Here is a 17439-nt window from a genome sequence, read left to right on the forward strand (position 1 = left end):
TGATGCAGCCGGCCGACAAAAAAAAAAAGTAATTTTACTCGTCGTTTGTCAGGCTTCGTGCAGACGGCCCCTCCTCCCTCCATCCCTCCTCCCTCCTCCCTCCATCCCTCCTCCCTCCTCCCTCCATCCCTCCATCCCTCCTCCCTCCATCCCTCCTCCCTCCTCCCTCCTCCCTCCATCCCTCCTCCCTCCTCCCTCCATCCCTCCATCCCTCCTCCCTCCATCCCTCCTCCCTCCTCCCTCCTCCCTCCATCCCTCCTCCCTCCATCCCTCCATCCCTCCTCCCTCCATCCCTCCTCCCTCCTCCCTCCTCCCTCCTCCCTCCATCCCTCCTCCCTCCATCCCTCCTCCCTCCATCCCTCCATCCCTCCTCCCTCCATCCCTCCATCCCTCCTCCCTCCTCCCTCCATCCCTCCATCCCTCCTCCCTCCTCCCTCCATCCCTATCCCTCCATCCCTCCTCCCTCCTCCCTCCTCCCTCCTCCCTCCATCCCTCCTCCCTCCTCCCTCCTCCCTCCATCCCTCCTCCCTCCTCCCTCCATCCCTCCATCCCTCCATCCCTCCTCCCTCCTCCCTCCTCCCTCCTCCCTCCATCCCTCCTCCCTCCATCCCTCCATCCCTCCATCCCTCCTCCCTCCTCCCTCCTCCCTCCATCCCTCCTCCCTCCTCCCTCCATCCCTCCTCCCTCCTCCCTCCATCCCTCCATCCCTCCTCCCTCCTCCCTCCATCCCTCCTCCCTCCTCCCTCCATCCCTCCATCCCTCCTCCCTCCTCCCTCCATCCCTCCATCCCTCCTCCCTCCATCCCTCCATCCCTCCATCCCTCCATCCCTCCTCCCTCCATCCCTCCATCCCTCCTCCCTCCTCCCTCCATCCCTCCATCCCTCCATCCCTCCTCCCTCCATCCCTCCATCCCTCCTCCCTCCATCCCTCCATCCCTCCTCCCTCCTCCCTCCATCCCTCCATCCCTCCATCCCTCCATCCCTCCTCCCTCCATCCCTCCATCCCTCCTCCCTCCTCCCTCCATTTTAATATCACAGTGAAATTGCCAGTGATGGGCCATTTATGTGAGGAAGATGTCGACCTGTTTCCCAAAACAAGCAGGAAAACATCTTTTGTGAAAACAGCAAAATGATTGAGGAAGATGTCGGAGGAACGTGGGTTGAACACTTGGTCAGTGGAGGAGGAATCAGGGAGGTGACGGCGTCTGAATGTAAAGAATAATAACAGAGGGTGTGAGACTGTCCCGACAGCCGACGTGTGAAACATCACAGCTTTCCACGACTTCCTCTAATGATATCTCTCCCTATTAGTCTGGAAAAGGTCACGGCGCCGGCAGGAATTCACATCCTGAGCATCTCCAGTGATCTGAGAGGCTTAAGATTCATTAACAACATTTTAAAACAGTGACGAAAACACACGAGAAAGTGATTCCGCTCACATTTTAACAACAGCTCCCTGTTTGTTTGTTTTTTCCAGATAACGTTTACAGGAACTGTCTCTCGAACGGGACGTGGGCGCTGAAGGGGAACTACTCCATGTGCAAGGCCATCCTGGAGGAGGTAAGAGTGCGTTTGTGTGCACATGCTCTGATTAATGAGGCTTTTCATGGCAAAGCATGAAACAGCCCCATGCGTTAATCTGAAGGCAGCAGCCGCAGGGACGGGGTTAGCTGTGGGAGATGAGCGCCGCCGCTTCACCCGAGGCTTATTTATAGTAAATATGGATTCAGGCTTCGGTTTCTTGGGGCCCGCGGCGACGAGAGGACGTTAAAAATGAGTGTGAACGCGGCAGCGAATGTCCCCGAGCATCACATGAGAGAAACAGCTTCAAACGCACGACGACTGTCCTGCACGTGCCGCTAACAGGAGCTGGCATCGCTGCTTTAACGTCCATTTACTGGACGTTTGAGGCTCGGTGGGTTTCATGTGTTATAAAGGACAAATACAGGACACGAGTATAAATAGAAAAACAGTTAAATACAGTAATTAATGGAACAATAATAACAGTTTGTGATGAAAAAAGGTTATTTGGGTATTTCCATATTCATTCATTCATTCATTTATATACGTCTACATGTATTTATTCATGCACGTCTGTGTCTATATGTTAAAAAGGGAGCTGGGTGTAGTGTGAGTGAAAGGAGAAAGTCGTGGGTCAAAGTTCATCGAGGTTGAACATGAAGCCAGAGACGAAGGTTCAGGTCCTGAAGTCAGATCGCTTGACACATAGAAGAAATAAATGAATATATTTTGAAATAAGTTAATAAATGTAGAAATAAATACATGAATAAATGGAGATGTGAGTGAATTAATGTAGAAGTAAATAAATGTTGAAATGAAGAAATCAACCAATGGAGAAATAAATGGAGAAATAAATGAATGAATGAAGAGATGAATATTTTCATATCAAACTGTCTTTTCTCTATTTATTTATTCCTTTAAACATCTTGTTTTCCAGTAGAAGTCGTTTGGAAGCTTGAAAACAACCTGCAGCGAAGTTATGATCATTTCTTTCTGTTCAGCGCTGAGCTGCTGTCCTGCTCCTGCTGTGCTCCAGATTCTCGCCCAGTCACATGTTTTTCACTTCCTCCACCTGGACGCTGTTTTGTGACGAGCACATGTGATGAGCTCATTTTAATTGGGACGGCAGACAAAGCTTTTCAGACGGAACACGCTGACCCCAAATCAGCCCTCCACATTTGTAAATGAGCTGTTTGCTAAATTACAAACATGGCACAGTAGCAGAGCACGTTTGTTTTGTTCGGCCGCAAAATCTGATGGAGCTGAATGAGAAACAGTCGAGTTTCCATGAACTCCGAGCAGGTTCAACTAGTTCGGTCCTGCCCCCCCGTTACCACAGCAGTTGTGGATTTAATAAATCTCAGTCATTGGATTTGATGGAACTATTTTCAGTGGAGGATGAACACACACTTGGTGCTGGACGGAGACTGAGTCACTATTTGATTTCACTCATTCTCCTGCACGCGAGTTCATCTACATTCACTTCAGGAGCTGATGGGTCAAAGGTCAACAACAAGAAAAACATTTGTCACGACGGCTCCACAACTAATAGAGAAACAATCTAAAGCTCATATTGATCAGAAAATGATTCATTTTAAGTGTTTGAACATAAACGTTAAATATTCTCTGACGACTTATTTAAATTGTTTCCTGCCTGAATATCTGATGTAACAAGACACAAACCAAAAAATGCCATATGAAATCCAAACAAAGATCCTAAAGATGATGATAATAATAATAATTATTATTTTATTCATCAAGCAGCTGTAGAAACTACAGAGGATGAGATCATGTAAATAACCCAGCGACGCCCCCTCAGTGTATCTTCAGATTTCCCACATCGACCAGTAGAAGCTTCATGGATCTGAAACAGCGACTGACTGAGCTCCTCCATCTCGTGTTTTCTCTGAGACGCTCCCACAGTCTGATGTCCCATCGATCACAAGACGGATACACACTGTCTGACCTTTTAAAATGTGTATTTGATTTTTTTTCCTCCTCTTTTGTGGCTGAAATAAATCACTGCGTGGCGGCGGCTGCAGAGGTGTGATTGACGTGAGGACGTGTGGGGGGGGAGGGGGCTGAAGAAGCGCCTCTTTAAAGTTCAGCCCGTATCGAGCGGGATGGGCGGCGTCCCGCGGGGAAGTGAAAGCGAGTGGATCAAACGCTTATTGAAAAGTTTGTTGAGGGGGAAATGAAACAGAATCTTCTTTTCCTTTCGGGACTCGCCGGAGGATATTTACCACGACGCGTGATAAGTGGCTTTGTTGTTTGGTACGAGACGACAGTGAGTTTGATTCCCGTTCTGTGGGACCCGAGGCTGGTGGCGGGTGGGCGGGTCTTATCTGGTCCTCTCGTCCTGCACCCCTCCTCCTCGCCCTCCATTTTAAAAGCTCCTGTTCTCTTGATTTATGAGTCCTCCACTCCGGCAGCAGACTCCGACTCCTTCAGTCTTTATTCTCTGCAGCTCGTGTTAATTCTCATGTGTGTAGATTGAGAGCAGGAGTCGTTCCTCTTGTCTCGCTGCCCTTCAGACGATCTCTTTATACAGACTGGGAGTGTGAGTGGAAAACTACAGCTTGTTGGCAGCAGCAGAGGAACATGACACAGCCGCTGCTTTTATTATTATTATTATTATTATTATTATTATTAATAACTGGGACAGAGGACGAGCGATGAACCTCAAATACAGAGAAAAGTCCTCCTGTGGACTCTGGCTCAATTTATTCATCCATTAATCTGCCAATTATTTTATACTTTCATTGATTTTTATGTCTCTATCATGTTTCCTGTGAACACGAGATTCTCAAGATCGCCACGAAGGAATTTCCTCAGATTTGGTGCAAATGTTCACTTGGACTGATTCGATTTCAGGGGTCAAAGGTCGAAGGTCACAGTGACCTCGTGTGAGTCTGGAAAAACATTCATTAAGACTGAAAGTGGTGAATCTAGTTGTTTTTTAGAGAAAACATAAAATAGTCATTTTAGAAGGCGAATTAATTTCCTGACAATTTACTTGTCAAAATACTGATTCATCGATCAACTGATATGATACGATTATATAAGATAAGATAAGATACGATATGACTCAATACGATAAGCAGTAAAGAAAAGTAATGTAAAAAAGTAATACAGGGTAAATACTGAAATATAATATTGTTATTGCATTAATGACTATTCTTTCAGCTCTGATTCTTTTAATTTGATGTCAGATTTCTGTGACTTCTCTTCTCGAAGATAAATCCTCCTTCACTTTGAAGCAGTTTTAGAGAGTCGTCGTTTCTCTCTCTCCTCCGAGAGGCTGCAGCTGCTTCTCATCCTCCCGAGGCGAGGTCGCTGCCTGGCTCCTTTTAACGGAACAAGTTTTACCTGGAACATAAAAGATGTTCAGGAGGAACGCACTTGTAAACAGGATCTAAAAAAGGTTCCCTTAAAACAGAATAAAAGAGATAAATAAATAAACCTTATTTAAGTGCAGCTCAAGGTTGAAAACAGAAGATGTCAGAGATAAAGCACATGAATAAACGTGTCACTCAGCAGAAAGCTGCTTCAGCCAAGGTCTTGTTTCTTATCGTAGAAGTGGTGTGATCACGTAAATGGTTCATTTAAAGTTAAAGAAAAGCTCAAATAAAAACTGTCCAGGCTCCGTCCCTCCAACAAGTTTGAAGACAATCGATTCAGTAGTTTCTGCGTAATCCTGCGGAAAAATAAACCAACAATAAACAAACAGTTGAATTAGTAAAAAATGATGTTCTTAGACTCCAGGTTCGATGCCTGAAACCTGTATTCTGTGTAATGACCAGCAGGGGGCGACTCCACTGTCTTCTGGTTTCATGTCACGATCCCAACTTTCGTGTCGTACTCGGCTGATACAGCTTTTACGTTTGTGTGACCTCTTGTGGCAGTGAGTGTAATTACCATCCAGTCAAATAACCAACAATCATCGAGTAGTTTCACATCTTTAAAATAACCCAAACTGTTCATATGTCTCGTTTGTTAGTCGCTTATACTTTCTTGTTTCGGAGGAACAATTCATTTCCTGTTTTTACTCTAAAACGGTTGCTTCTTCGTGAACGAGGAGAAAAGAGTCGGTTCTGTTGACGTGAAGATTCGGCACCATCTGTCCACCGCAGCCTTAGAAAGAGTAAAGACTTGAGCCACTGCACCAAAATATAGTGAATGGGACAGATGACGGGTTGCCGGGTGGGGATTAAACATTTAATCTGCGCGTAGACACCAGCAGGTTACATAAATCCACTTACAGCCCAGATTACTGTCCGTAGTGTGGGGGGGGGGGGGGGGGGGGGGGGGGCGATCACAATGGATCTGTGAGTCACAGACTGTGAGTCTCAGCCAGAGATTCACAGGAAGATGTTTTATGTTGGGTGTAAAAACCTCCAGCTGCAGCAGGAGACCTCGTGTCGAGACCGTGCACGATTCACGAGCCAGTTCGTGTTGCAAAACCAGGGGAGGGGCCAGAGCGGCGGGAGGGGGCGGTACCGGCCCTCCTCCAATCTGATTGGCTCCCGTAGGTGCCCGCGCTGCAGGAGGGATAAGGTGAAAGGTGGTTTTTCTAAAAGTTAATATCCATGAAACGACCAGAGGGACATAAATAACAACCACAAAACCACTATAAAGTGAGTGCAGAGAGACACAACAACAACACAAAGACAAAATATATAAGAGACAGAAAAGTAGGGACACAAATGAATACACTAAACAAGGACACAGAACACAGAGACACACAACAACAGTAAAAAGGACAAAAAAGACCACGAAGAGATTTAAAAAAACAGCCCAGTGTGATGCAAAACTTCAAAGTGACACAAAAAAACATAAAACATGTCCACACAGACTATAAAGATGTGAAAAATGACGGAGATGCAAAGGTACCAGCTGCAACAGCAAATAAAAACAACCACAAAGAGACAGGAAACGGCAATAAAAGGTCAAAAGTACCACAAAGAGGCGAAACGTGCAAGAGAGGCTGCAGAGCAACTACAACGTGTCACAAAACATGCAGAATGTGCACAGACAGACATTCAACGGCCATAGAAGTAAAATCAAATGACCAAAAACATGTGAAAAATGACCTTAAGATGCAAAACAAGGGTCTGAAAAGAAAATGTAATCGTATCGTTTGTGATTTATTTGATGTTTGTCAGATGTTTAGAGTCACAGCAGCTTTTTAATAGATTCTTATTGTTTATTTGTCTGTTGATGTTGTTCATGTTGAAAGTGTTTGAACATCGACTCCTCTTCTCCACCGAGTCGCTTCTGAAAACACACATTATGAATAAAGAGGATTTTCTTGTGTTTCCTTCCTCCCTGCAGAAAAAGTCCAAGATGCACTACCAGATCGCCGTGATCATAAACTTCCTGGGTCACTTCATCTCCATGGTGGCTCTGCTCGTCGCCTTCTTCCTCTTCTTGTGTCTGAGGTGAGCGTCTCCACCAGCTGATAATCCCCAACACATCCTCGATGTGACAGACGCGTCAGTGTTCTGGAGATCCCTCGTTCAAAGCGCCTCTCGTTCTTATTCGAAAACCGTTTGGTCATGGGATGAAACCTTCCCTATCTCAATCCCGCAGATGTAAAAGGCTTTAGACGCCCAGAAAAACTAGGGCACGTTTCCCCCACAAAGGGGAATAATAGACCCTTCTCTGGAAGGAAGAAACACAAACCGTGTAGCGGCGGCCTGCTGGGACGCCTGGTGGAGGTGGAATGGGTTTCTGCGACAAACCGGAGCAAACCGTGCGTTAACCAGAGAAAGGTCTTAGCACCCTCGGCAGCCGGGGGTTATCGATCCCTCCAACACCCCCGGGCGGTGAGAAAAGCGTGAAAGGCCACAGAGAGACGTAATGAATAGAAGCTGTACAGCACGCCGTTTATGCACAACCCGTGTTCCAGGGCCACAGCGGCTCGGACACGGGGGGGGGGGGGGACGGACAAGTGTCAGCCGGCTAAAAATGGCACAGAGGTGGGGGGGGGGGGGGGGGGCAGTGGAGTAGTTTGGCATTTATTACTCAGTCACTCACCTTCTCCTCTTTGTAATGAGCCTGAGCTGTTTAAGGGGAAGGTTGCTGCAGGTTGGCGCCCGACGGAGAGAACGAGCGACGCCCCGGCTCCGTGCTGCGGAACCGGAGAGGAAAGAGACACGAGAGGAAACGATCCCGGTGGAGACGAGCGGGATCTTCTAAAGGGCGACGCTGCAGATAACAGGAGACTCTGACCTCCAGAGACGTCCTCTTCATTTGGACATTTCCTGTAGTTAGAGTTTGTCCTGTGAAGCCAAAACCTCTGGAATCTCCTCGTCTCTCCAAGTTGACGTCTTCGTCTTCTACGTGTGCGGCTCCTCTTCTTCATCCTGAGACATTTGAGACGCCATCGACACGTCCACTCGCTCACTGGGAAGTTTGAAATCTCTGCAATAGCTCATGAAGTTTCTTGGTTTAAGTCGTGCACGTAACAAACCGTGTCAGTGAGGGAGCCTCGCTTCTCTGATCAGAACCCGCGAGCTGCAGGGTCGTTGCTGGGTTCATGTGCGGGAACGGAATCTGAATGTGATCACACTGGTGATGCATGATGGGAATAAAAGTAATTCTCTGTGTGTAGTCGACCGCTCACCTCCACCCACACCTCCCCCCCCCCCCCCCCCGAGTTGTTTGATCAGGACGAGACGAAGAGATGAATAAATGAGACGGCTGCCACGTGTTTACCAGAGGAAATCCAAACGCTGACCTCTGACCTCTGCTGTCATCGGCCTCGGCATGATGCGACGGGAGGGGGGGGGGGGGGGCGCTCCTCGTCACATCTCAGAGGATGGAGGAATTTCAATATATCACAACTTCAATTTTAAATATAACAGATATATACAGTATTATACAAACAATACTACAATACTATGAAATATATTGATACATGTATATGTTTAAAATGAAATGGTATAAAGAGAATAAAGTAAATAACAACAGGAACCAGCAGAATGAAAGAAGCAGGAGCAACAAGATGAAAATCATTAATTGTTAAATCTACGTCTCTGTGACTTTAATGAAAACGTGTCTTCACGAGCGTTCGGCCTCTTCATCGTGACGCATCGGGTCGTCGGTGCCGGAGCCTCCGGGAGGACGCTGAGGGAAGTGAGGTCACGCAGAGTAATGAAGACGCCTGTTTGAGAAAAGAAACACTTCCTCCTTCTGCTTCTGGCGCCGTCGAGGTTTGACGTTAATGAAAGTTCTGCTCCAAAGTGACGAGGAAACGAGGAATCGAGGAAACCAGCAGCTTGTTTGTGGAGGAATGTGATTTTTAAAACCCCAAATTCATATTTTTAAACCCTGAAGGATTTTCTTTGTCACGTCTGCGTAATATTAACATTATTCAGAACAGCTGCCGTATTAATGAGGCCGTTATTTTCTTTAAGCTGATTAATAAAGAGGCTGAATGATTCAGTGTCACGGGAACACTTCCGCCCGTGCACGTCTGCTCACTCAGCACAAAGCCGCTGCAAGTGACACCTATTAAGAATTGATGCACGCTGAAAAATAAATCATGTCATTCATGGTCGACGGAGGAGGAGGAGGAGGAGGAGGAGGAGGAGGAGGAGGAGGAGGAGGCAGATAACGCCGTCAGCTGGTGACAGCGATGGAGGCCGTCACTATGGGGACGAGGTTCGTCGTGTCCGTTTAGTCATGAGCGTCTATTTTCGACCGTTCGCTCGGAGGCAGATTTTAATTGTGTCTTGAGGTCGATTTATTTACAACATGTAAAAAGACAGCGAGAGTTTTTCAGGACGTGACAGAAACTGTGGGAATCAAACGTTTCCTCATCGGAGGCGACGACAGGGATTCGTTATTCTTCTTCTTCTGTTTTCCTGAGGGATGGACGACAGGTCTCCACTTCCTGCCTCCATACAAACACAATGACATCACTCCATGGAGCCGTGGTATCGACCAATCAGGAGTCAGTCTCCACTGTCAATCATGAGCGTTAATTATATGACTACATAAAATGACAGAAACCATCTTTGACAAACAAACAAACATTTATTTGACCTTGTAGTTTGATCCATGTCCCATTCACCAACATGGAGGAGGCTGGGTTCACGACCTATACTGCAGCCAGCCACCAGGGGGCGATCAGATGATCTGGCTTCCATCGTGTCGTCCATCTTTATTTGGCGTCGATGATTCACTTCGAGTCTGATCTCATATCTGAGTTTAACGTCTCAGCAGGAGAAGATGTTTAATTCAGTCGATTCACATCATCTTCTCCTCTTCTCCTCCTCTCCTCTCGCAGCAGGAGAGAAAGAACCTCTCAGTAATTTCTCCTCCTCTTCCTCTTCCTCCTCCTCTTCCTCTTCCTCTTCCTCTTCCTCTTCCTCTTCCTCCTCCTCTTCCTCTGACAGGAGCATCCGCTGCCTGAGGAACATCATCCACTGGAACCTCATCACCGCCTTCATCCTGAGGAACGCCACCTGGTTCATCGTCCAAATGACCATGAGCCCCGAGGTGCACGAGAGCAACGTGGTGCGTGTCACACACACACACACACACACACACACACACACACACACAGACACACACACACACACACACACACACACACACACACACATACACCATTAGATCAGATACATTTACGTCCAGACACGACTTCATTGATCCACAAATCAGGTGTCATTTCTTTTTAAATGTGCAATACTTCAGTATTTCAATATATTTCAATAAGAAATCCTGTTCACATTGTATTTATTATTTCATATTTAATTACTTGATTTATTTACTTGAATTCAGTTCATTTCCATTAAAATCTCTTTCATTAAACCAACCGAAAACATGACTTTACATTAAAAAGTCTAAATATTCCTTCCTGATTCTCACAACATGAACACAATAACCCGTTTTCTGAGCTCAGTTAGCTAAAGTACGAGTTCCGGTGTCGTGGTGACGTATTTGATCTGTTTCCGTAGATCTGGTGTCGCCTCGTCACCGCCTCCTTCAACTATTTCCACTCCACCAACTTCTTCTGGATGTTCGGCGAGGGCTGCTACCTGCACACGGCCATCGTCCTCACCTACTCCACCGACAAGCTGCGCAAGTGGATGTTCATCTGCATCGGCTGGTGTACGTACACGAGACCACGACTGACGGATGTTTTTAGAAACTTGATTATTGGAGCTGCTTCTATTGTCTAATGCTGTCTCGACTTCCTGTGATTGGTCCAAAAGTCCAACAACAGCATGGAAACACAAACTTTAATGGGTCTATAAAATATTCAGTTACCTCGAATTAAGCCACTAATTACAGTTTATAATGAGTTTTTTAATCGTTACCATAAAGTAGAACCTGAGAAGCTCGGGTCAGTTTCTCCGCATCATTTCAAACTAAACTTTGGGTCCGATTCTGCTCAACAATGGGAGAGTTCAACGTGACGGAGACGCCAGGATCTCATGTGGCAGCTGAGAAATGTCCCCTAACGCTGCTCTTCACACTGTCAGACCAAACTACGCGCTGGTGAGATTAGGTGTATTGTGCCAGCTGGATTATATTTCCCCAGGGCGAGTGTGAAGGCTCCGTGTGAAGAGGGTAAATAGGTTTTATTGGCTTCACTCAGCTTCCGCTCTCTGGATTTCCGATGAAGGCAGCGAGGTGCGGACGGGAGCTAAAAACAACAAGGGAAATGTAATCTCTGCGCTAATCTGGCGCCGTGACAGCGGGTGTGTGCACACCCTCCTTACTCCAATACAGGAAGAGATACCTGTTCAAAACGACTCCAGTACTGAGTCAAGTTAAAGTCTCAAAGTCACGTGACATTAATAATTCTCTCAACCTCTGAGGCTGCGTCCATACGACGACTCCTCGGTTTGGAGGTGACGTTTTCAAACTAAAACGATCTCTGAGTGTTTCAGCTCCGCATCAGTTTCGATCGCCTCCGCACCAACGCGCCTGAAAAGGCACACGACGTCTCGTACACTGGTCCTGCACGTGGGACCAAGCTGAACCGATCACACGTTTTACTGACAAGGTGAAAGAAGATGGACTCGTCATCGGCAACACGTTAGAAAACCATTTGAAAAAGTGTATTTTGCATAATATGGGACGTTTAAAGTAAAAAGTAGTTGCGAGTAAAAGTAAAACCTCGTCAGGAAAATCAATATGCAAGTAAGACACAGAAGTACGGTAACGAAGTGTGTGTGTGTGTGTGTGTGTGTGTGTGTGTGTGTGTGTGTGTGTGTGTGTGTGTGTGTGTGTGTGTGTGTGTGTGTGTGTGTGTGTGTGTGTGTGTGTGTGTGTGCGTGTGTGTCTGTGTGGGGTATGGCAGCTGGCGAGGCCTTCGCGCTCCTCTCAGTGTCGTGTACTTGTGAGTAATGGCGTCTCGCCGGCCTTGTTATTATCCTCTTACCAGTCACTTCATCAGAAGATCACTTTGCATCATCGTCAGCGAGCGTCCGGCTTTTCTCTCATTCACACAGAAATACTCAGCCGCTGACAGGTCCTGGCTCCAATCAGCCGATCGCTGCACGCCAGCAACAATCGCCTCTGACAGAACTTGGCAGGAGCCGCCGCGGCGCCGGGGGGGAAAAAAACAAAAAGAAAGAGGATTTGATATTGCAGAGAAATCCCTGGAGGAGTGTGGTGAGGTTTGAATGGAAGGACAATGTGATGTGTGACTTTGTCTCTTCTGCCTCACAGGTATACCGTTCCCCATAATCGTGGCGTGGGCCATTGGAAAGCTCTACTACGACAACGAGAAGTAAGCTCCTCCCACTGAACTCCCTTTCTTAGCTCTGGTGATAAAAAGGCAAAGTCAAACTGCTTTGAATCAAAGACACGAGCGTCTATTAATAACCTGCGGTAATTACTCTCACATCACTTCCCTCCGGAGCGGTTCCTCTGTGACTGAAGGTTCAGTGCTTCATCGATTCAATCCACACTTTTTAATCGATTGAAAATAGATTTTTAAAAGTGTTTCCTCGTTGTTAAATCATTACGTCCACCGAGGAGGTTTATTATTATTTCACTTTGCTTTGTGAAGTTGGACCTTTTTCAACATTTTGGTTGATTTCTTACAGAATGATTTATGGATCTTGATGAAAAAGGGACTGATATTTATAAGTGTGTGTACTTGATTGGCTTTCAGGGACTTTTGGGCCTTTGAGGAACTCGACTGTTTCTGATGTTCTAGGTTTCATCTGTGATTCAAACCCTTCAAGGATCAGGCTGATTTTGCTCCAGTCAAGTTTTTTGTCAACAAAAAATACAAACAAACACACACACTCACACACAAAACATACAAAATACACAAATAACAGACGGAGAAAAAGAAACGTGAGTGGATGGAGGCCTCCTCACTGAGGACAGCTTGTCTGAAAGCCTTTATTTTGAAGGGAGGAGAGTTTTTTTTCATCACGATCCATGAATTATTCTCTGAGAAATCAATTCAAATGTAATAAATAGATAAATAAAGAAAATAGCTAATCCCATAATATTACAGAAATTCCTGATCCAGATCCACACAGAGATTTGATGAATTCTGTTTTGGAGGACGTCCTTTTTGTTGAGTAGTAATCCTGCTGACAAACAAACAAACAAACAGACAGACAGTAATATTTGTTTAATTAAAGTAACCATGGTGACGAGCTGTTGGTTATATTATAATAATATTATCTGAACGCTGTGTACTTCCCGTTATGATCACTCAACACCGCTGAAGCCTCAGATCCTCGAGAGGAGGCTGAGTGACAGTCGAAATACATCCGACCTGTTGGAAGTGAACACGACTGTTTGTTTTGTTTGTTGTCTCAGGTGCTGGTTCGGGAAGCGAGCCGGTGTTTACACTGATTACATCTACCAAGGTCCCATGATCCTGGTGTTAGTGGTAAGACTCTGTTTTACATAACCTGCTTTGATAATTAGGCCTCATTACGTCTGTGGTGAAGCCGCTCGCGGGCGTCAGACGTTGGAGGCGTCAACACATTCTTCATGCGAGCGATGACAATTTCACTTTGTGTAACCTGGCAGCCGACCAACCAATGTCCACCTCGAACCTGCAGCAGCTCTAAGACGAACCAGACTCTGGGTTCATCCCACAGCTGATGAGTTCAATGTGTTTAACGACTGATCGAACGCAGATTTGGCGCCGATCTGGTGCTTTTGTTAAGGGGGCGTGGCCAAACTAGTCGCTACGCGTGTATTATACAAATGTGGGACAAAGTGACATCACAACGATGAGGAAGTTCCGTCCCGAGTAATGAGGAAGAGTTTCAGGAGCTTCAGTGTTTTCTCCCTTCAGCACTTTTGCTCTTTTTGAACTTTGCAGAACTTTAACTTTCCCAACGTCCAGGGTTCAGAGCATATCTGTGTTATTCTGACTCTGCTCACAATCTGCTGACCTCCCCCCCCCCCCCCCCCCCCCCCCCCTCCGCCCGGCTCGTGTGATCGACCCTGCAGATTTGTGCAGAAGGGGCGGGGACTCAGCCCGACTCCTCCACACGAGCTTCAGTCATCTGGACGACAGTGACTCCCTCCTGGCCGCGCTCCCAAAGCTGTCGTCCGTCCTCGTGCACGCCCTCAAACTCTGACCGCTACCTCGGCTGGAGCTCCCCCTCGCCGCGGCGATTTGGGCCATTTCCCCGCTCGGTTTCGACTGTTCCCCCCCCTCCCCGCTGGGTCTCTGGTGGGGGGGGGGGTGACCTTCCCGTTGTCGTCGGAAACAGCACATTCGCTTATCTTCCCTCCTTTGTTGAAAAAGTCAACACTCCTGCCGTACGCTCCCCCACAGCTCACATCTGCCTCCTTCAATAACTCGCTGCCACGCTCACTGAAGGTTCTGCAGTGCTGCTCACAATAGCTCTCTTCTCTCAGGCTCTTATCTTTTTAGTTTGGCACTGGATCCTCCAGGATCATCGCCGGGTCACCAGCGCGTTTCTCTTATCTCCCGTCGGGCTGCGGGTGAACGCCGGATTTTCAAAACAGCAATTAAGTGATGCTCTGCTCCGATGGATGAATAAAGGATGTAATTTAGAAATGTTTTCATTAGCATTAATGCTGGCGGTTCGTTAGCGAGCAGCAGCCGAGTGGATGGTTCCGGAGAGAGACATCAGGTCAAGGTCAGGTCAGATGACCCTGGAATGTATTTCAACTGCTGTGTTACATCACATTCATACATCAGATGTGAAATGTGGAGGGAGAGTGTTAGAAACTGAGCACCGTCGCCTCTTTGAGAAACTAGTTTGAATCTGTGTTGCTTCGTGTCCTCGTCTGATTCCCTGTGATTGTCTGCACCAGTTTCACACCAGTGATCTGCACCAGTCTCACACCAGTGATCTGCACCAGTCTCACACCAGTGATCTGCACCAGTCTCACACCAGTGATCTGCACCAGTCTCACACCAGTGATCTGCACCAGTTCACCGTGTCTCTGGAAGCTGGATGTTCTTTCTAGTTGTAATGCTCTTGAGCTGCAAATAGTGAAACATTATTATTATCAGCAGTCGTGATAATTGTAGTTTTTTTAATTGTGTGATTGTGTGAAGAGCTTCTTAACAATGTTTTTTATTTTATTCCTGCAATTTGTTTTTTCCCAGATAAGCTGTTGTTGTGATGGATTTTCAACCCCCCCCCCCCCCCCCCCCCCCCCCCCCCCCCTGCTGTTTGTGTGTCCTCGTTGATGGTGAATGAGAAATCCTTCAGTCGATGGGTTTTATTGATGTGATAAAGAATTGTGGATATTGCACTTAAGGACAAATTCCACTGCGTTTTTTTTTGTGTCTTGTTTTTCTCATTATCTTGATTCCCTGATATTTATTCTGCACATTTGCAGGGAAATTGCACTTTGGTACATTTAATTCTTAACAATAATATCACAGGTTTCCACGGAGATAATGATGCGTGGCTTTGCTCAAAGGTTTAGAGTCAACAGTCAAAACAAGGAATTACTTAAAGTGATGAAACCGGTCACCGTCGGTTTCCTGCTGCAGAAAACAACGACTCTCTGACGTTACCAGATTCTGAAAAGTCTTTATAAAGAGTCTCACGTTTCTGTGTTTGATTTCCCTGCAGATAAATTTCATTTTCCTCTTCAACATCGTGAGAATCCTGATGACCAAGCTGCGAGCGTCCACCACGTCAGAAACCATCCAGTACAGGTAACACATTTATATTTAACTGTTTTACTCTGTTCTACCTGCAGGAGACAAAACTTTTCAGTTAGCTCCTGTAGGCTCACACCGTGAATAATTCAGGCGTTGCACTTGATCGGTGGAGTGTGGGACCACAGGGCCGCTCCTCGCTGGGAGCTGTAGTCCCTGTGTGACGGCGGTTTTTTCTGTCTCGGCTGTCTGATCTGCAGGAAGGCTGTGAAGGCGACGCTGGTGCTGCTCCCTCTCCTGGGAATCACCTACATGCTGTTCTTCGTCAACCCCGGCGAGGACGAGATCTCCCAAAACGTCTTCATCTACTTCAACTCGTTTCTGGAATCCTTCCAGGTACGATTCGTCAGCCTGAGGAGACGTAAAGACAATTTAACGTGGTCCGAGTGAACACGGAAACGAGGGTGTGTGTGTGTGTGTGTGTGTGTGTGTGTGTGTGTGTGTGTGTGTGTGTGTGTGTGTGTGTGTGTGTGTGTGATTAAAGCAGGATGAGGGAGTTGATGGTTCTCTCCTCTTCTTCACACAGGGCTTCTTTGTGTCGGTGTTCTACTGCTTCCTGAACAGTGAGGTGAGCACGTTCACGTCCGTTTATCGACCCAACATTTAGCTTCTCCCTCTGCAGGCGTCTCCCCTCTCCCTCTCCCTCTTCCTCTTCCTCTTCCTCTCCCTCTCCCTCTTCCTCTTCCTCTCCCTCTCCCTCTTCCTCTCCCTCTTCCTCTTCCTCTCCCTCTCCCTCTTCCTCTCCCTCTCCCTCTCCCTCTTCCTCTTCCTCGGCTGCTGCTGTGAGCGATGAAGCTCGGAGCGTTTTGTTTCCAGGGCGCAATTACGACTTGTCATGTCCCGACACGTGTGACATCACGTTCTACGCTTCCTGACAGTGTCAACATTCATTTGGCTTCATGGAGAAATCAGCAGTGAAACCAGCTCAAAATAGAACAGGATGATTTATACGCCTGTGCAGAGACACACGTGTTCCTCCAGGGTTAATGTGGGATGTATTATTAGTCTTATGCATATTAACATGAGTAGCAGTTGTTTGTATTATTATTATATATATAGTAGATTTCTGGTGTGCACAAGCTCGAGAAAGGGAATTCAACTTTATTTTTTTACTTTATTTTGCTAAGAGTTTGCGTAAACATGTCGTATCATCCCGCATGTTAGAGCCCGACCGTTAGAGGAGGGGTGTGCCTTTTTTATTTTTCTGTTAAACGTCACAAACACAACAAAAACGGTGGCGCTCTGTCACCTCGGTGTCGGGGGGGGGGGGCAGGTCCCGGGTGTCAGGTCTCATTAAAACTTCTGAGCATCAACTGCAGAATCATTTGACCTGTGAGTGGATGAAGATTGAATCTGTTCACATCCAGACAAAAGGCAGAAGTTAGAGGGTGAGGTGCACAAACAGCTTTGGACTCGAGGATGAGCTGATGTGATTCTGGTGGTTTGAAGGTCAAAGGTCACTGTGACCTCACAAAAAAAACTTTTTTATCTGGTGATTGTGTTTCCTGGAGATCGATTTCATTTCAAACGTTGAACTGACTCGATGAGAGTGGTGGGAGGTCAAAGGTCACAGTGACATGAGTCTGGTTGATGGATCGGTTCAACCACAGGATGATTATTCTACTTTACATTTGAGTGATCAATAATGAGAACAGAACCGCTGCATCAGGGAATAAGATAGTACATTTAATTTTAATACTTTGAGTACAAACAGCAATACTTACTTTTACTCAAGTAGAAAAGTTAATGTGGTACTTTTACTTTTACTTG

At 46.6% G+C, this 17439-nt stretch overlaps 1 protein-coding gene across 1 annotated transcript in view; it reads left to right on the forward strand.

Moving 5' to 3' along the window:
• Window positions 1–17439, forward strand: part of LOC117753027 (corticotropin-releasing factor receptor 1-like) — a 40214-nt gene that overhangs the window by 19101 nt on the left and 3674 nt on the right. Inside the window, exons 5-13 of the mRNA XM_034570839.1 lie at window positions 1477–1559; window positions 6855–6961; window positions 9926–10046; window positions 10490–10643; window positions 12213–12273; window positions 13326–13398; window positions 15581–15666; window positions 15870–16005; window positions 16196–16237. Coding sequence (XP_034426730.1) covers window positions 1477–1559; window positions 6855–6961; window positions 9926–10046; window positions 10490–10643; window positions 12213–12273; window positions 13326–13398; window positions 15581–15666; window positions 15870–16005; window positions 16196–16237 — 863 coding nt within the window. The remainder of the gene's footprint in view (window positions 1–1476; window positions 1560–6854; window positions 6962–9925; window positions 10047–10489; window positions 10644–12212; window positions 12274–13325; window positions 13399–15580; window positions 15667–15869; window positions 16006–16195; window positions 16238–17439) is intronic.

The sequence above is a fragment of the Hippoglossus hippoglossus genome, chromosome 19, assembly GCF_009819705.1.
Source record: "Hippoglossus hippoglossus isolate fHipHip1 chromosome 19, fHipHip1.pri, whole genome shotgun sequence".
Taxonomy (NCBI): domain Eukaryota; kingdom Metazoa; phylum Chordata; class Actinopteri; order Pleuronectiformes; family Pleuronectidae; genus Hippoglossus; species Hippoglossus hippoglossus.